At 34.7% G+C, this 20,743-nt stretch overlaps 1 protein-coding gene across 6 annotated transcripts in view; it reads right to left on the minus strand.

Moving 5' to 3' along the window:
* Window positions 1-20,743, minus strand: part of LOC105483334 (potassium voltage-gated channel subfamily H member 7) — a 473,655-nt gene continuing 452,912 nt past the window's right edge. For all 6 annotated transcript variants that reach the window (XM_071072859.1, XM_011744162.3, XM_071072860.1 and 3 more), the window contains 3 exons: window positions 17,841-18,009; window positions 10,906-11,098; window positions 1-9,556 (listed from right to left, as the gene is read on the minus strand). In XM_071072859.1, coding sequence (XP_070928960.1) covers window positions 9,290-9,556; window positions 10,906-11,098; window positions 17,841-18,009 — 629 coding nt within the window. In that variant the 3' untranslated portion in view covers window positions 1-9,289. The remainder of the gene's footprint in view (window positions 9,557-10,905; window positions 11,099-17,840; window positions 18,010-20,743) is intronic.

Here is a 20,743-nt window from a genome sequence, read left to right on the forward strand (position 1 = left end):
TTAATGTATAAGTGCTTTTATTTATACAGTAAACATGTTTCCATGTCATTTTGAGAATTTTTTTAATAAACATTCAAATAGCTTGCTGTAAAGTTTTGTATCATACAAAATCTGTTACATATATATATATTATGAGATGCTTCAGTTCAAATAACAGTGCAGTAATTCACCTATATCTAAAAGACTGCCAAATGATTAAATGTCAGGTATTGCACTTCTATTTTGAGTGGCAGTTTACACATTTTAAATTACATCAAGGGTAAATCAATATTATGGAAATCTTAATTTGGTCCACTTTAAATGTAATTTCAAGGATTTCTCATTTGATCTATTTACGCATGCGTCCAGAAAAAAGTAACAAAAATGTAGTCAAGTTATGTTTATTTCCAAAAAAGGCATTTATCCTAGAAGAAAGTAGAATCTGTTAATATAGTTTAAAGTCTGTGGAGTTAAAAAAATAACAAAAAATCAGTTTGTGATTATTTCTTTAAGTAAAATATAAGACATCAAGTTTACTTGTAATCTTATGGCATTACTAAACTGGACAAAAACAAATACTCTTTGTCAAAAATGTGCTCTTCTTTGCCTTTTTACATTTGACAGACTCTTAAATGATATGTTTTCTTCTGCTTTTCTATAGTCTTCTGGGTAATGAATAGAAATAAATCTGTTAATATCTGGTGAATTAAATCCGATGAGTAAATTCCAAGACTTCTTTCAGGCAGGCATATTCTGTTCCCTAAGCTTTAAAATGCAACCATGGGTGTTTCATTACTTTGAAACTTGTGTTAGAAGATCCCATTTTTTTGGTCGCAATTCAATCATTTACATAATGAATTAAGCACATTTGAATAAATACATAATGTTAAAGTATCATCCAATAATATGTCTAGAGTTTATATATAATATTAGGTTAAATTAAAATATTTAGAACTGGTAAATATTTAGAAGTTATGAGTGCAGACAGGATTTTAAATGAATACTGCCCAGGTAATTTGAAGTCTAGAATGAGGTCATCATATAGTACATATATTAAACTTTCCCTGTAATTTAGAATTCTGAGCATAACACTACTTTCCAGCAAAACACTGGGAAACTTAGGAAAAATTGGTCTATCAGCTCATTATTTGAATGCTGGGAAATCTGTGCTTTTAATCATTTTTGCCATATCTTTCTACTTGTTTTTAAAAATACGTTTTTGTGGCTTATAAAGAAAGAGTCTTATATACTCAGCATTCCTTTTATCCAAGTAGCTTGGTAATATGCAGCTTTGTGTATTATTTTGCGAGTATTCAGGACTCAGGTGTGCTTCTATATATCTGAATAGTGAGTAGACATTGGCAACACTTCTACATCACTATGATGTGCTATACAGTAAGAGAAGGAGGAAGCTGGTTCCCTATGTGCTAATTATGTTTTCAGATGTGCCCCTTCTGTAACATCAGAGATGGTGGCAATTTGCAAAGCTTACAGGGAGTGAGAATTGGCCTAGATCATCATTTAATAGCAATATTCAGGGGCACTTATATTGGGAATGATTAGGTCCTAATTCTGACATATCGTGAGAGGTACCCCAGTGTTTTCCCTTAACCATAAAAATGTAAGTATGTACAGATACATGCATACAAATATTTGCATTCTAGTTGACTGTATTATTGAATCAAATTTCATTTTGCTGTAATTGTTGAATTTTCGAAGGATAACCCGAAGAGTGCTAGTATGAATATCCCAGAAACATATTTATTAAACATTCATTTTTTGAAAATTATAAGTCATTTTCAAATGATTTTAAGATTTTTCTGAACTTTTGGATGCACATTTAATTTCCCATAGCTATCTGTGGTACCCTCAGATTTATATTATGGCAAGAGATAATTTATCTTATGGTAAGTTCTAAAATATTTAGCTTCTTCATATTTAGATTCTCATTTTCTGATCAGCCTCAGTTGTAGATACCAATATAATTTTTTCTGCTATTTGTGTTTGGTTTTTCATTTATCAAAGGGAAATGTTCTCTTGGTGTTTTAAACCTTTAAGATGAAGGTTGGAAAATCTAAGCCATGAAACAGACTCAATAGTCCTTAGCTTACATGCCACATTATGGCCAACACGTTTTATTTACAAGTTTTCTTGAAGGTAGTTTGATGTTTTTTCCCCTTAAATAATAGAGAAGAAATGGGGAGGAATTAAGAAAGTATGAAACTCAGACAAAAGAAAATATCTGGATATTTTCATTCTTGGTTAAAAAATGAAGCAAACATATGTTATAAAAACTTATTTGCACATAAGTTAAAGCCTGTTTATCCATCAGAAATTTTAAGTAAACAATAAATGTTTTAGTCAATCATTGTTGTGGTCTTAACAGGCAATAATAGGTGAAATATTGTATTTCTTTAATTTTAGATTTAATGCTTTTTGCCACTCTATCTTACTAGTGTCCTGATGGAACTCAATAAAACTGTAGCACTGTTACATATGATTTCATGAAATAACATCAGCACCACCATGCCTATATCTAGTACTGTTCCTAGTAAAATGTTGGAAAAAGTTGGCTTCTCTAGTAAAAGTATCCTACTTAGCTAATGAGATTTACTTTCTTTTTCCCCAAAATAATTTCTTTTACAAATTCTTGAATTTTTCATGTATAAATAGATCAGAAATTATATGCTTCATTCTTAAATTATGTATATATACGCTATTTTCAATACAACTTGTACACTTCTTTTAGCTACCAAAAATTTGCAACCATTTTTTACAGGAAATGTACATATTTACAGTTATCTGTAGAAGCTTATTGCAAAACTAGTTGTGCAAGTAGATTACACTGTCAATACCACATACCAATCTTCGAAGAAAATATTTACTAAAAAATAAATATTTCTGCACAGAATATTTCAAAAGCGTTATGATTTCATGCTACATTATGTGCATAAAAACTAGGAAATAGTATGTGTTTTGGTAGGTTGTTTCATTTTGTTTAAAGCATTCCAAGGTACTTACTACTTAGCCAGATGTAAGTGAGCTGCTTTATATTAGATGACTGACATTTTCAAGTGATTATACACATTCTTTTTTGAAATGTATTATTCTGTAACTGGTATACATTCTGGTGTAATACATTTTCCCACCATCAAAATTATAAAATGCAAATTTCAGCTAAAAAGCGGTAATGAGCCTTTAATTGAAATCACTAGGTGGCTAGGAGATAAAAACTAGTGATTCCTCAATATTTCTAATCTTATATAACATTTGGAAGGAAGGTGCCATATCATTTCAGTGCTATTATAAATATAGGGGCATTTGAGGAGACTATGTGGAGGAGTTAATTATAAGATTACTGATCCTTTAATTTTACCCCTAAATAAGAATGATGAAAATGTTATGGAATTTCTTATATATCCAAACAATATATGTCAGTATAAATAATACAGTTGAAATGCTAACAGTTGTGATTACTTTCAATATAAAAACATTAAAATACACAAGAAGAAATACAAAGGATAGAGGTTCAACATAGTGCTTTAAAACCACAGGTATACCAAATTATTTTACATCTTTCAAAATATAAATTAATGGAAGTCACAGGTGTAGTGACTATAATTTAGGGGATTCATCTAATTTTTGACATTAGCTTTTCAAGAATAACGATGTTAATATTGCCACTTCTCATAATAAGTACTATTTTATTGGGAGTATTTCTGTAATGTTGCTATTCTCATTTAAAAGTTTGATCATGAATGGTAGAGCAATTAAATTTGTCAGTTGATTGTATGGTTGTGTTCTTAACATTGCATTTCTATAGATGTTTTGATGTATTCATAGTAATAACATGTTTTAAATAACTTCTTGTTAGTCATCTCAATCTCCACTTAATAGTTTATATATATAAGCCTCACGGTAATTTCTTTTCATGCTTTTGGTTATTAATAATTCATGTCTTTCTTTTAATTTTCTGTATTTGACATTTCACCAAAGTGTGTTTGTACCACAAATGCATGTGATGAATTATTCTACTCTTGGGCACTGATCAATCACAACACCTAATACTTTACATTTAAAACACGATCCTTTTAGTTTGTAAAGTGGTTTAACATCACATCATAAGTAGAACCACAAGAAAAAACTTTGAGAACATTTGAAGAATGAGGGAGAGGGGGATGAGCTATTGCAAAGCTAGAAAACAACTGCAATGCAAATAAGTTTATGAATGGTGGACAAAGGCAATATTTAACAAATATAAGGATGCTATCTACACTGGCGTTCTCCTGCTCTGAGCAACTAGATCTTTGGGAGGCATGTGAAAATGACTTTATAAGTTTTTGTTATACAGTATGAATGTGCATGTTGGGTAAAGGAAAGCAACAGAAAGTGTTTTAGAAGACCTTAAGTAGTGCGACTGCACTATCACCATATTCCACTATCTTTATGATGATGCACACATCACAAAATAATCTTGTAGATTTACTATAAGGAATAATGTGCTTTATGGTTTACAAAGCATTTCTACTTACTTATTTCAGAGGATCCTCAACACACCCCTTCAAGATATGTTAGATGCTACCACCATTTTTATAATTTTGGATACTGGGGCTTACTCTGGATTTGTCCCAAGAATAAATGGAGAAGGTATAATTTGAATTCAGGTTTACCACATTAAGTCCCTTGCCATTTCCATCGATCCACACAAGAGCTTAGCCAGTTTAGGACTGTGTAACATATCTGTGCAATGAGAGAGTGGTCTAGGGGTCTGAAAAGAACCATTGCAACTATAAAATTATATTTTCTGTAAAAATGGAAAATTATATACTTTCAAAATTGTATTTTGTAAATGTATTTTCAAATATCCATCTAAGGACTATATCGTAGATCTAAAGAAGGACTTCCACAGTGAGCCAGCCTTTAGAGAATACATTCTAGTAGTACTGATCGACAGATTACTTTCACATACTTGGCATGTAACATTGATTCAGAGTAGATATGTTTATAATAAGGAGATTGATACTCTCACTATTATTGTAAATAATATTACTTTAAAGCTATAAACCTAATAGTGCAAAATACAATTAAGAGAGATAAAACAATAGCTACATGTAGGTTTCTCTGAATCAAAAACTTTCATCTTGGCAATAGCAATGTTGTTGGAGACACTGCACATTGTGCAAAATCTAAATCTTGGGAAATTGTTCTCCTGATTGTTTTAATGCCATGTTTCTGGATGAGAAACAAGGAACTGAGCATTTTTTGAGCACCTAGTATATGCCAGGCCCTTTACTATATTTTATCTCATTTCTTTCTCAAGCTTCTGTGAGACAGGTATCATTGTCTTATTTTTAGAGATTCAAGAAAAAGACTCAGTGAGGTTAATTAACTTGCTCAAGGTCACACAGTTATTGATGAAAAAACTGGTATTGGAACCCAAGTTGGTCTGATGCAGAATCTATGCTTGCTCTTCTACATTGGTAAATTCTCAAATTGTTAGTGTGTGTAAGGATCACATGAGGGAGGGCGTGTTAAAAGATGATTGCTGGGTCCCACCCCTAAACTTTCTGATTTAGTAGATCTGGGGTGAGACCAAGACTGCATTTCTGCCAGGTCCCCAGGTGATGCTAGTAGTGTTGGTTGGAGGATGACTCTTTGAGGACCACTGTCCTGTATCATCCTGTCCTCAAGTGCCTCTTCGAACTCACATGACAGAAACATATTTGTTTTACTGTAAAAATATAACTTGATTTTTTGATAATTTATAAATTTTTGATTTTTATAGATAAATAATTTACATATATTTATCTATTTTTGGTTTTTGCCATAGATAAGCAATTTAAACACTCTGTTATGTCAATGTTGCTATTCATTTCTAATAACTGATCTACAGAATTTTTTTTAAATCATGAAAGTCATTTAGAGGAATGATACTGTTATTTAATAATAATAATGTTAGATATACCAATGGGTGATACATTTTATCCTTAGACAATATATGATGGGGTTTTAAAATGACATTTGGATAAGAACATTTTTTTCTAGTCATTTTGGAACCATTGCTAAAGTTCAACCTCCAAAAGGACCTTGTAAGCAATTCTTACACAAACATATTAAACCTGACCCCAAATGCCCTGACCTGCTTCCCATACTTCCTGACTAGAAGAGTAGGATAGTTGTGCTCTGATGACCAATATATTATAATGGACTTAAGAAACTATTCTGTCCCAAATCTGCCCCTGCCTTCCTGTGTTTGTTGACTGAGTGATTATTAATTTAAAAACGCCACGAGAACATTGCTTCATCATTTCTTATTCTTGGGTTGTCTCAACTAATTAAAGAATGTGACTCCCCTATTGGGGAGAATGATAAGTCTAAGTTTCAGCTCTTTGCCCAGCAATTAATAACAGCAGGAGATCATCTGACCCAAACAAACTTTAGATTTTAAATGACATTTTATTTAGGCCAGGGGACCAGGTAATATTATTTTTAGGAGGAGAGCAGAAGGTGTTACGTTAGTGCTTCTAATTACCTAGAAGGAAAGCATTTGCTACAGTGCAATTATGATTGGCTGCAGCAGTTCAACCTGGCCCTCAGCATGATCCCTAGATGGAGAGGTCACACTGTTTTTGCAATAGCCAACAGGGGGGATGATGGTACATTTAGGCATTAGATCTTTGGCTGGGGAAAGGGATGAATTTTGTACATCAAGATCATTGCTTTGGTCATCTGTAAGTCACTTTAGCCATTGAGTCTTCTGACATTTATGCCCAATTAATCACGTCTTTATATTGTCAGTCTCTTTTTAAGCTAATATCCTGTAGGAAGGGACCTTCCTAATCCTGTCCAACTCTCTGAGGGTTAAGATTTTAATATAAGCAATTATGTCAAGGAATTAAGAAAACGGTTTCTGTTGTGCTAGAATTTAAATAAACTGGATGCTTGCACACCATTCCCCATCTTCCTATTTCTTCATGCTCAGTTTTCATAAATATAAACAAGTTTTATGTGGGAGGTTGGATTTTATGCATGTCATACCAAATGTTGCAGCTGAGGCATTCACTATCAATCAGATTTCAATTCCTCACCTGCCAAATCCTCTCTCCCTACAAATGAACATTCTCTGGTGAATTCATTCTGACTGTTCCTGAACTTAGGCCGGCAATCCTTATGAAATTTGTTGCAGCTGCAAAAATGTGTCCCAATATGGAAATAAAAATCCCAAAATAGTCCTCTGAATCAGAGTTAGCCATTTATGGGACTTTCTCTTCCCTGCTAGGTGCCCATTGAATGTTTGTTGAGTGAGGAAGTGAAAGCATCAGTTAGCCCCTAAGTTTGTATCTGCATAACAACAAATGATTTGGGAAGCTGGTTATAATTATTACACTTTTGTATAATAGTTTATGTTCGAATTGACTGGTCATTTTGAATAATGCACTTGAACATTTGTGTTTTGGTTTTTCAAAAATTAAGCAGGAATAAGAACATGCTTTTGCTTATAGATTGCCTTCCACATGGATTACCAATTTATGTGACCATTTAATATTATATAGGGGGCAATCTAAGGTCACTTTAATCACATTTTTAAAATAGTGCAATAGTTTTAGTAAATTTAAATAGCTTGCATTTGAAGCTGATTAACAGATCAGTGTCAAAGTTTGAATATCCCGAAGGGATAGAAATTAACCCATTTAGTAATGTGCACTGATAAAATGTTCTTAATGGACTAAGAAACTTTCAATAAATTTCAATATTTTTGTTCAGCAAGAAAAGATATAATGGATCAGAGTTCATAATTGTAAAGTTGTAATTGAATTGAAAAATAACATTTCTTAACTATAACTTGACTGATCAGAATCTTAAATTGCAACTTTTTTCTTTACACCAATTTTATGAGCTACATATGCCCCCCACAAAAAATCTAACAGTTGAAGATATTTTAATTGAAAGATATATTTCATTGTATGTTCTGATATTCTGAGGTCAATATATATTAATTCCAATCCATGCATAACAGATTTTTATTTAATTTTCAATGGGCAAAGTGTTGGAATAACTAAACACAACTGAAATTTTACTGCTGGTATATGCATTTTCTTTCTAGGCCCATTGCTTTCCCACAGCTGGAATTAGACATGGAATAACATATACTTAATGGAAACTAGTTTTGCCATGCAAATGCACTGAAATTGCACATTCTTTGAAAACTGTGTTTACTATTTTTTGTTTTTTGAGATAGGGTCTTACTGTATTGTCAGGCAGGAGTGCAGTGGTGTGATCAAGGCCCACTGCACACTTGACCTCCCAAGCTCAACCCATCCTCCCACCTCAGCCTCTCAAGTAGCTGGGATTACAGGTGTGAATTACCACACCCTGCTAATTTTTAAACATTTTTTTGTGGAGATGGGGTTTTGCCATGTTTCTCAGGCTGTATGTGTACTATTTCGGTCAAATTCAGGATTGCTTTAAAATGTGAATCACAAGAAGCTGTTGATATCAGTTTGTGTTGATCACAGTTTAGCAGTTCTTAAGGAGACCACACCCTCCCCCCCACAAAAAAAAAAAAAAAAAAAAAAAAAAAAAGCAAAATGAGAGAAATTTGTTTTTAAGCCTTCTAGGAAATGTGCCAGTGGAAAATACTTTAGATGGTTTGTAAATGCAATTAGTGATATAATTTTAAATAGAAAGACCTTTGTTCTCATTAATGTTGCCCTACATTTAGTTTTTGGATATGGCTTCCTATACTGTCAGAGGTTTATAACTCAAATTTTGTATTTTCTCTTCCAGTGTGGAGGAATGAATGTAATTAACTTTAAACGTCTTGATACAGAAGGACCTGAATCTGTTTGTAAAAGTGACTAAGTTTCCTTTATCCCCCTGGAATTCCCATGAGTTGAGGATCATCTGAATCTGAGTTGCATCCATGAACAGTTTTATCCCTTGGTTTCTTATTTGCATGGAAGGCATTTTCATAACAAAGTACTGGTTTAGTAAAAGCAGTAAATAGGAGTCTCCATGCAAGAGAAATTGGAGTTTCCTAACATGCATGTGATTTAAAAAATAAAAATAAAAAATAAGGTGCCGTGAGATGCTGGCAGTTTTAACATTTGGAACCAAAAGTTCTTACATATATTTACATCCTAACTGCTCAATTTTACCTTACAAGCTTCAATTTAGGAAAATATACAGTACTTTTGCATATAATGGTACCTTGTTAGCCCCTGAGTCAAGTAGAGAGGATTTAAATAGAAAAAGGAAAACAGCCATTAAAAGCACTTACATTGTATGTGGAGTAAATAGTACAAAATGATTATTTCCCTGGAAGACCAGGATCAGAAACATGCCTATGAAGACCCAAGATTCCTACAGTGCTTAGGGATGAATCTGGCAAAGAAGGATGCCTAATTGGATGAAGGTAAGTTTTTCTTTGCCGCAGGTGAAGCTCTAAAGACAGATCACTGTCTTGTTTTAAAAGTGAAGTCAAGTTGTCTTCTGAAGCTGTGTTCAGATGCACCCCACTTGAAAGGGATTCTTTGGATTTAAGTTTAGATTTTTCAAGGTCTAGAAATTCAGGACACTGATGGAAAAAGAACAAAACAAGTTTTTATAATTCACATTGATAGTCATTGAAAATTACACTAAGAAAAACTGAAGCGTTTTTTTCTCACTAATCTGTATTTGATTAGTGATATTAGCCAACATTTCCCTCCCAAAAGGAGTCAAGACATTGGAGATTGGTTATCAGTATAGATAATCCTAACCAACCATTCCAAGAATTTTTATTTAACCCTGGAACCAGATTTTAAAAATCAAATTAAAAATGTATTACTTTACATTGAGTTTTCCAGATGAATTAAATTCAAAATTTAAGACAAAATTGAGATGAGGAAAGGCATCACTTGATGAATAAGAGGGTATAAGGAGGAAAGAAAAGATGGGAAATAAAATCAGTCATCCCTAGTCAGATAATATTACCTAAACCTACTGAAAACAAATAACAAAATAGATGGTTTTACATGTTTCCCGGTCATTCAAAACTAGTTAAATTGATTTCTACTTTCAGATTTTTAGAAGTATTGCATTATTTTCCTTCTGGCATACTACCTTCTTTTATTAGTGTAGTTTCATTTTCCAGAACATCTTAAATTAAATTCCCAAACATCTAAAAAAGTTTTACGAGATTGTTCTACAAATCTTTATTTAAATCATTGTTCTTAGGTCCATTTTCACCATAATGTTTAATTAAGACTAATTCCCAAGACAGAATTACAAGGAAAGCTAGACTACTCGTATTAACATAATTCAAAGACCCCCTTTGAGGGCTTCAGAAGTAGGATAAAGAACTTTAAATTGCTTTTCTTACCATGTTTATCATCCAAGTGAAAACAATTTAGAGATCTCTGGTGATGGGTGGAGTACAGAAGATATTACTAGTCTGATGGCATTTGAACCTCAGGTCTAATCTGGCCAGCCTACTATTTCTCCTCCCCTTCCTTCCTGAGACCTCGCCCAGCCTTTGGCACTGTAGAAAATTACGGATTTTTCTTTGAAGCTCTTTTTGGACCCAGATTTTTCTCTAAGCCCTTTTTGGAGCCAGGAAGACTATTCCTTAGACTGCAAAGCTCTACCACATATAAATTTAAGCAGGTTGATTCTGGAAGAAAGGTTTTCCTTTAAAAAAAATGCTAATGTTTAAAATCATTATTCTAGCTTCATTGTTCTCAAACTTTAAATGAACATAAAAATCAGCGTGGGCTTGTTTAAAATGCAGATTACAGGGCCCATTTCCAGAAATGCTAATTGCGTAGAAACGGAGCTAGGGACAGAAATCTCTCTTTTCCACAGCACCCCAAGTGATTCTGATTTAGGTGACCCCTGGAAACACACATTGAGAGACACACTTGGTTGGATGGTATCCACACTCACTTGTGAGGAAGGGCTGAAACTTCGGTCAGTTTTGATGGATGCTGCCGGTTGACTGGTTCTCATCAGCCGGATGATGGGTCTCTGATATTCTGCTCCTGCTGTTACCATACTGTAGGCTGGGGGGACCACAGTGGTTTGTTTCTGCAGCAACTGTAGGATGGTCTGGATGTCAGTGGTCATTTGGGATTCAAGCCTGCAGAACAGATAGAAGTAGGAAAAGACAGTCCTAAAATAGTCCAGAATTTCAAGAGCATTTAAAAAAATTTCAGCACTACCAACAAACAGAATTATGGCCTTGCTTTAAACAAGAAGGACAGGAGAGGGAGCACAGAATCTCTATTCTTTCCTGACGGATACTTTCTTGTGTATGTCTCACTAATGATTCTGATAAAGACTTAACTTTCCTGTTCATATTAAGAGTTAACAGAAAATCAGATGAACAAAATAGACTACATGTTTACTAACCTTCATTGATTTCAAAATGTAAAACACACTGATAATTTATTTTTAATCAGTAATTGTCTTTGCTTTTTAATTAGGTTTTACTCAGTTTCTTGTGAACATTTTATTTGCTCTTAAAAAATAGTTTCGTAGCACATTTCTTTCATAACTGTAGCATTCCAGGATAATTTCTCATGTGTTTTTATATTTATATTAATGCTTTTTAACCTTACCTCTTTCCTATTCATTTTAAGTATTGTATATTATTCATTGTATTCTTTCTTTAATGTTTAATGCTGCTTAATGTTAAATTCTTTTTCTCTCTAAATATGTCATGGCCTTTCATATGTAAGAAGTTGACCAAATTTGACTTCAGTTACTTCTAATTGACCCATCTGGCCTGCAAAATACCAGTCTATTTTTTCCCCAAAGCTCACAAGTAGCCAACTGGCCTGTTAATTTCATTCTCATTTTAAATTAAAATTTAAGGGAAAATAGCAAAATATAATTGGTCAGATTCTCTTCCTGTGCATGTGTTAGCAACAGCATTAAATACAAAGGAAATTTTGTGGACACAAGAACAGAAAATTTGGACCATACGCCTCTTTAGAAAATTCTTGTAACTCCACTTATTTATGCTGTTTTGACTCTGAATAAAGAATGGAAATAAAACAAAAAAATGTAAAATCATAGCATTAATTTTGCCCAATTAAATTCATGCTGTATTTGTAGAATTCAAAGTAGAAATTGGCTTTTGATTTGATAGAGAACCTGGAAAACATGAGAAAAAAAAAATATATATATATATATATTTTAGTTTTTGATATTAACACTCCAAATCTTCCTTCTAAGAATCACAATAATGCATTATTTTTACAGTTTTTCTATAGTTAGTAAATATAGCCATATAGCTTTGTGTCTTCTAAACCAATAGCTATGAATTATACATGACTTTGCAAATGTCATTTTTTCAAATGTCAAAACCACACACTGAAAAGGGGAAAAATTGAGTTACCAACTGGTTTATTTATCTACTTTTGATACCTGATGGTCTGATCTAGTTTGTATGCTTCCAACTAAACTAAGCAGACCCATTATTTCACTGTTATGTGTTATACACATTTCCTTAAGGAATATGTGTTATACACATTTCCTTAAGGAATATGTGTTATACACATTCTTTCATTTCACTTATCTGTACCCAAAAATCTTTCCTTATTTACCCCATTCAGAATTACTTTCTTCTCTGAGTCTTCAAAGCAAATTATACATTCAGATTCATCATAAATATTTCTGTACAAACGTATTCCATTACTAACAGCATTCAGTTGTGATTGGCTTACACAACGTTTGTTACATTGAATGTAAAAGGATTTGGGGGAAAGACTGGAAGAAGAACTGCATCAATAAGGGAGATTCAAGATCCAAAAGTGAGTCAAAAATTATGGTGATGTTTTTGTCATATAAATCCTTTGCCAAACAGCAGCTGTCTCTGAGAAATAAAATCTCTTTATCATGGATTCTACCTACTTGAATAGTGTCTATGAGGAAAAAATCTATTGGAAGGCGAGGCTTCAGCATCCATACGTCCAGTAATTGCAGCCCACTGCCATGAGTGGGACTCAGGCACATGACAGCTCATGTGCAGGTAAAGTGGCTGGTGCAGGGTGAGGACAGAGACTGTGTCAGTATAACTTAGAAAAGAGCATAGCCCACCTCTGTCAACGTGACATTGTTGTTTGTTCCAGGAAAACTTTGAGAAAAATAAGACTACACCAATAAATAACTTTGCTACTTCAGGAAATTTCTATAAATCACCTTATTAGAGACAGTATCGGTTCATCTCAACAAATACTTTTTTAATCAGACAAACTTTATCAAGACTTGCTTCAAGATCCTCAACTTACTGTGTCCATCAATCCTGAAGTATATCATAGACTTTACCCAATTCCAGTGAGCTCCCCACTTTGAAATACCCAGACTCCAAACTTCTATAAATGTTCTTCTTCTCAGCGGAATATTTCTGAGACATCACTGAGACTCTGGCCAGATGGCAGTCTTCCTTTCTGCAGTAATTCTGAATATTTAATTTTGTTTTATTAACTAGTTGTTAGATATCTTGGGTAGTCCAACAAAGGGCAGCAGTTTGCTGATAGGTTTTTTAATATGCATAGGGTTGTATTTCAGTGTTTTATGACAAGGGTCTGTTAACTTAATAAGAATGGACTCTTGGGCCAGGCACGATGGCTCATGCCTGTAATCCCAGCACTTTGAGATGCCAAGATGGGTGGATCACTTGACCTCAGGAGTTTGAGACCACCCTGGGAAGCATGGCAAAACCCTATCTCTACAAAAAAACTACAAAAATTAGCCAGGTGTGGTGGTGTGCACTTGTGGTCCCAGCTACTCAGGAGGCTGAGGTGGGAGGAAGGCTTGAGCCTGGGAGATCGCACCACTGCACTCTAGCCTGGGTGACAGAGGACAGAGCCAGACCCTATCTTAAAAAAAGAAAAAGAAAAAGTGGACTCTTATATGAGACTAAATAGCCTGCTTTACTCAGGAGGAATTACAAAGAATTTAAAATAAATCCAGCTTGGTATTTAAAACAGAAAATAACATAGTTTTAGAACTTTTTCTTCTGTCAGCATAGTTACAAAACTGTGTAAAGTGAATATTTTTATTCATTCACTCAGAGACCCACAATGTACCAGGTACAATGTTAGGTAGCAAGGTGAGGGAACAACATGATAATGAATAAATATGAAATCTGGTTTAACAGTGCTAACAGAAACTAAGTACTTAGGAAGGACAAATGAAGGAGGCGCATAAATAACCACAACGCTAGGCAAAGCAATTGCTCAATGCCATATTAGAGGCATGCAGATAAACTGCTCTGTGTGCAATGGAAGGAGTCATTATTAACAATTTTTACATTTTCTAGGGTTTCCCTACTCAAAGTGTGTGTGTGTGTGTGTGTGTGTGTGTGTGTGTGTGTGTGTGTGTGTGTGTTTTGGATGGAGTCTTGCTCTGTTGCCCAGCTGGAGTGCAGTAGTGTGATCTTGGCTCACTGCAACCTCTGCCTCCCAGGTTCAAGTAATTCTCTGCCTCAGCCTCCTGAGTAGCTGGGATTACAGGCACCTGCCACCATGGCCGGCTAATTTTTGTGTGTTTAGTAGAGATGGGGTTTCACCATCTTGGCCAGGCTGGTCTCAAACTCCTGACCTAGTGATCCACCCGCCTCGGCCTTTCAAAGTGCTGGGATTACATGTGTGAGCCACCGTGCCTGGCCAAAGTGTGGTCTTTATATCAGCAACACTGGACATTGCTGGGAGCTTGTTAGAATGTGGAATCTCTGCCAATTAGACCTATTAACTTGAATCTGCATTTTAATAAGACCTCCAAGTGATTCAAATACACATTGAAATTTGAGAAGCACTGGTCTAGGATCATGTCTTAATGATTTACTTAAATAGGTATATCTGCAGGCATAATATATACATATAGAATAACATTTCTTATGTAAACCTTTAACCCTATCGATAGGTTAATCAGTCATTAAAGCAGAAAAGAAGTGGTAGCAAGAACCACTCAAGACAGACCATTTTATTTGTTTTTATCGTCTTTTGTATTTAATATGTGTATTTGAATGAGACAAATGGTGTAGGAATCCACAGTTCTACATTTGAACAAATGCCGAAGCTAAACAGGGTAGACTCAGCTCTAGAAAGTGTCCTGGGATTCTCGCTCTGCAAAGTAGAAGTCTGAGTTGAGCTACCCCCTTCAAACATTTTGTATAAATTTAACTTCTAGAATAAAGTGGAGGTGAAAGGTTGTTAGAAATGGCAGTGGAGTAAAAATGTAATATTTTGGATTTTAAATCCCAAACAAGCAAAAAAAAAAAGTTTGTGAAAATATCAGAGGTAATTAGAAACAAATGTCAAAGGAGATGTAGTATTGGTGGTAGTGTCATCCTAAATAATGAACGGCGGCACTCTAAAAGGAAAAGATATTTATATGGGAATATGCAGCACAATGGGAATATCCATGCCATAGTAAAGTATGTGCTCATTCTGAGAAGTAAAGATGGAGATTTTTAAAGGAAAAATGAGGAGGACTACATAATTGTTTTGAAATGATTATCTTTGGCTACAAAGATCAATAACAAGGGTGACGCTGGTCCGAGATTGGACAGACAGCTGCTGGTCAGATGTCCTTGCAGAAGTATTTTTTGTGTTAGGTTGTAGTGGCCACTGTGCAAAGTTGTGGATCTTATAGATCTTATAGAGTCTTTGTGATAGTTTTTGTTATCAGGCATACACCCCTCTCTTCCTGGCCTTCCCCAGCTGTATTTGTCAGGGATTTTCTAACATTAATGACTCCGTTTTGATTTTGACTACTTTCACAGCAGCAATTCAAAGCATATCCAGGAAACACATACCGATATCGGGAACACGTTGAAAGAGATTTAATTGCATTTTGTGGAAAAGTTTTATACAGTAATAATAATATACTAATGTAATAAAATAGCAATAACAATTTTTATTGCTGCTGGGTGATTGCACACCAAATAGATCATAGATAAATGTGCCCTTAGAACAAATGTTTTAAGCAATCATTGACTTATCCTAGCAGCAATGATTGGCACCCATGACAGAGCAACCAGGTGACGCTAAAAATCTCAATTTTAGTTCTGATGAAAGGTCCAAGCCAGGAATTATATGTAGAGTAAGAGAATATACTCAAATGAACACCAATAATAGAAGTGAAGTTCCTTGCTAATCAAATTTTACCTATCTGCAAGTAAATCATCTTCCATTTTGTATAGTACATGTAGTTCCCATTTACATTATTTTAGTCCTTACAGTAGCATAACAGGTAGGTATAAGTCAAAGTAGGAAATGGAGAGAAATTTAAATGTTTTGACCCGGTAATCCTGTAAATCATTAAGTAGCAGACTTAAGACCTTTTCCTATGCTTACCAATTGCAAGTACAGTGATAGGATTGTGCTAAATAAATCACTGCTATTTCTGTCATTCATTCATTCACTTGTGTGTTCAACAATAAATGGCATGGACAAAATGCACAAAAAATTTTAAGCATAGATAGTGAATAAATCAGTAGTTTATGTGATATAGGCAAAACTCAGATATGTGTTAAGTACAGATGAGTAAGCAAGTAGCTTGCTAAACATGGCAGAATTCATAAGATATATTAAATAGCATGCTAGTAACCTGCCAGGCATATCAACGATAGAAATATGTAACAAACAAGAGTGTTGCTTATACATAGAGATGGAAAGAACAAATTATTCTCATGTCACCTCTAGGTAAACAACTGTCATCCCAAAATATGGTCACCCATTGGTGATACCAGTATCATTGCATTCTGACTCCACATGTGCTGTACCTACGAAAGGCTGATGAAACACATGACTGTTGAGCTGGCTAGTTGGAAAGCCCCGCTGAGGTCAGGTATACTATACCTTGTATCCTTGTTATGGAGCAAGTGTGTGCCACTGGCACAGGAGATTATTTTGGTCTGCAGGCCTGCAAACCTCAACTCTGGTCTTGGTAACTTCATTACACTATGGCAAATGCATGAACATTGTGTAAGTCAGAATTGGGGTAGTGCAATCCTTTTACCATGCTTGCGCGTATTCAAAATGTGTTAATTGCCCCATATGGTTTCCCTCTTCTATCACTTGTGTTTTAAATTGATTTAATAAATCTTGTGATTAGAGCATTTGAATTTAGTCAGTGCAGTTTTCTGTCTGAGACTACTGGAATATCTTGCCTGGTGGTGAGCTAAAAGGCTACTATTGGATCAAGACAAATTCCCAAATGAAACCCAATTAAAACAGCTGTGTCATACTCACTCATATATTCTTTTCAATCCTTTTGACCACTTTAATTTTAAGGAAACCATGCAGACTTGGGGAAGAGATTGCCTCCTCCCTAAACTAAGATTTATTTATCATGTTTAGTGATTTAGATCAAAGGTGAAGGAAACAAGAAACTCTGTGTGTGAGACTTTCAATTCAATTACATTTTTTGACAACCTGACTGAATAACTAAAAGTCTAAATGTCTTTGTTAGTATTTTTTAAATACCCTAACACATAACTAAGCTATCAGGAACATCCGAATAAGTGTAAAAGGAGGATTAAAAGAGAAAGGGTGTTAGTTAACAAATTAATTAGGAATTATTTTTTGGGGGGAGGGGGTTTTCTAAGGTAGCCAGTGCTGGTGAAATACTAACTGGATGACAAACAAAGAAAAAAATAGGATTTATGCTGCCAGAAGTATGAAGTGTTCTAAATAAATGCTCCTTTCGACACACATTATTCTGTCAACTTCTAGTCTTATTTTAAAGTAGTAAATGTATAAGGAAATTATGAGATCATGGCAAGGAAAATTTTCCATTTGTAAAGAGTAGAACTGGACCCACGTAAGGGTTTCGGTTATGTTCTCCTTTTACCCTGTCACTGCTTATACCTGTTAAGTTGTTCCTGGAGCAGATCTAATCTTTGTTCCACTTCCCCGTAGGTGAGGTCACTTTCGGTTTCAGAGATACCCCAGGCAGCTCGCTGAAGTGCGGATGGACTGGAGTCTTCAGGCTGGGGATGTGCATTTTCTCGTTCCCAGCTTCGCATGTCAGTGATGTCTGTGGAAAATAGTGAGATGGATGTCAACCCTCTTAGGTGCCCCTTTGCGTCAATAACACACAGATATCCACAAGACAAGCTGGAAAGGGATCGGAGTATAATCTGAGAGGCAGAGAACCAAAAGTATTCAGTGATGTGTCCAGGGGCCACGGCCAATTGGTAGCAGGGTCCCACTTTCACCCTGCTGGCGCTACCTCCCATATCCTTTTCCATGTGAACAAAAACATGTAGCAGGTACTGAGTATTGATTAGGATTTTTTTTTTTTTTTCTGTTTGTGCTAGGAGAAGATAAGCACAGCAGAACCAAAACTGATTAGAGAGCAATGAGTCTGTTTTGTTTGCACCAAATTATCTAGGGTTTAAGATTTTTAGGGCTCTTTCCCACAGGATAACTTGCATATGTTATGACTTAGAGTGGGCCCAAGAAGAGAGCCTTAGAGAAGTGCTGACCTTCAGGGTGATTCCCTTTGGCCAACCCAATTCAAATAGAGCCAAGAAGCCATAAGCCATGAAAACTGGGAAGAATCTTACACGTCCCCTCGTCGCCAGCTACTGTTTCATGTTTTTATGTTTTCTTGTAGCTGCTTCTGTGCTGCCCTTACCATAATTATATTGCTTTCTAGTATGTTTTCCTGTGGCTCTTTATTTTAAATATTGCTATGTTACTCTACTTTAAGATAAACTATTTGTTCAAGTCTACTATTTAAAATGTTCTAAGTATCTATTATGGGCCAGATAACTTGGTAAATATGGAGGAACTAAAGACAAAGGAGACCATAGACCCTGAACTTGAAGAATTCAGTCTAGCAGGGTTGTGATCACTTTTCATACAGAGATCCATTTTTCTGAACTTCTTTTAATTTCCTGTTTCTCCTACAATCTATATTTTAAGCTGTCAATATTTGGGGGCAAATATGTCCTTTCCCTCTTATTTTTGTCTATATTTTAGATGTTTTGCTGCTCTTTTAACCTCTAAGAATGATTAACAGTTTGGAAAATAAAACTTATGAAAAAATAGACTGGAGCTGGGAATTGACTTTGGAGATGAAGGAGAAACATTTTCTTCACTGGGAGGGCTAGTAGGAAGGAAGGACTATCTAAAGCTGGTATTCATTTTCGCATAGAAAGAGACTTGAATTACAGAAAGTGATTTTGGTTTGATAGAAAGACTGAAAAAAACTTGACAAGTATCTATGATTAAACACTGAGAAAAGTTATTATGTAAAGTTATGGAATTCTTGGCTATTAAAAAAATTGGATAGAAAGTAACTGAATTGGGCAGGATTAGCTATGATTTTAGAAATAGGAAACAAAACCATTGGACTTCTCAAAGCTCCTTCCTTTCTTGCAGTTTCTCTAAGGGTAGTTTAAATGTATCCCCTTTCTCCAAGTAGAAGACAGACATGTCTGTATTCTTTCTTCGTGGTTTTCCTCTCACTCATTATCTTTTATCATTGAATATACAGAAATTTCTCAAATGAGATGCCTATAATTTCTGCCTCAACAGTGTGAGGCTTGACAAAGGAATTAGCATATCCAAAGTCAACATTAGAAAAATATAGGATCAGAGTTCCTTCTTCTGCAGAAATGGCTAACAGACCTCAGAGGGCTTGCTATGAATTCCAGAAAGACTCTTCCTGACTACGGCTTTGTTACTACAGGGATCCTGGGTTCGTTGTTATTTAAAGTGGCAGTTTATCATTTCCTTTGATATTTTATGAAACATGGCAAAATATAAGTGAAACAAAAAAGATACTGCTGGGGTTTTAAGTCACTTATTGCAGATCTTCACTGAGAACTATGATTTGTTATTCACAGACATTTGAACCTATTTAAAATGCAAAACAATAATATCTTAGCAAACTGGATTTTGAAGATTGGGCCAGTAATGCTAAGCAAACTTCCAGAATACCTATATAAATGGTCTGGTGATGCTGATGCTTGTCTCTGTCTAGTCTGCTGCTAGCCAGTTAATGTAGGAATCTTCCTTTCGAGAAGGCAAGAATGATAAGACTGAAGTTACATGTTATGCTCACGAACGTTTTGAGCCAAGAAAGCTTACAGAATTTCTGCCTATGTTTAACAGCTCTCTTCTTTCCAAATCATATATAATAAATTGGTTTTTAAATGACAATGGTGAATCACATGCAATAAATTACGGAGGATTATATTTTTTCTTCAGGGCTCAAGAAAAAATAATTACCTTATCAGAAATGAATGAAATGTATATCTTAGAGGCTTTCTTGATTATAGTTTACTCTTTAATTAAAATCCGAAGATACGTAATTAGCTTGTTTTAACAGCAGTATAAAAAATGAGGAGTTCAAAGGGGAAATTCTGGTTAGTGGTCGTAATCAAATGAACATCCTTGTAGACACTTTCTAAATATAGCTTGGAAAGAATCTGCACTTGGTTGCCTTGGAAAATGTTGCTATAGTTGCAAGACACATTTCTGGAAATGGATGAACAGAAAGTAAACTTTCACTTTGCTCTGAGTAGACAATTTTCTTAGAGTCAACTTTTGGCCTCAATCTTAGTAGGAACAGAGTCCATTTAATTTGTTCTCTTTTCATTTTAGTTTTGCCTAAATGTGCTCCTCTGTTGGATACAGCATCACAAAAGTTAGGAATATGAGTGAGTGAAATTTCCTATTGATGGTGGAACTAAAATTTGCAGAGGTTTAGTAGTTTGAACTGCAGCAGCGACAAGTCACATGTTACGTATTAATGCAGT

This window comes from Macaca nemestrina, chromosome 11, assembly GCF_043159975.1.
Source record: "Macaca nemestrina isolate mMacNem1 chromosome 11, mMacNem.hap1, whole genome shotgun sequence".
Taxonomy (NCBI): Eukaryota; Metazoa; Chordata; class Mammalia; order Primates; family Cercopithecidae; genus Macaca; species Macaca nemestrina.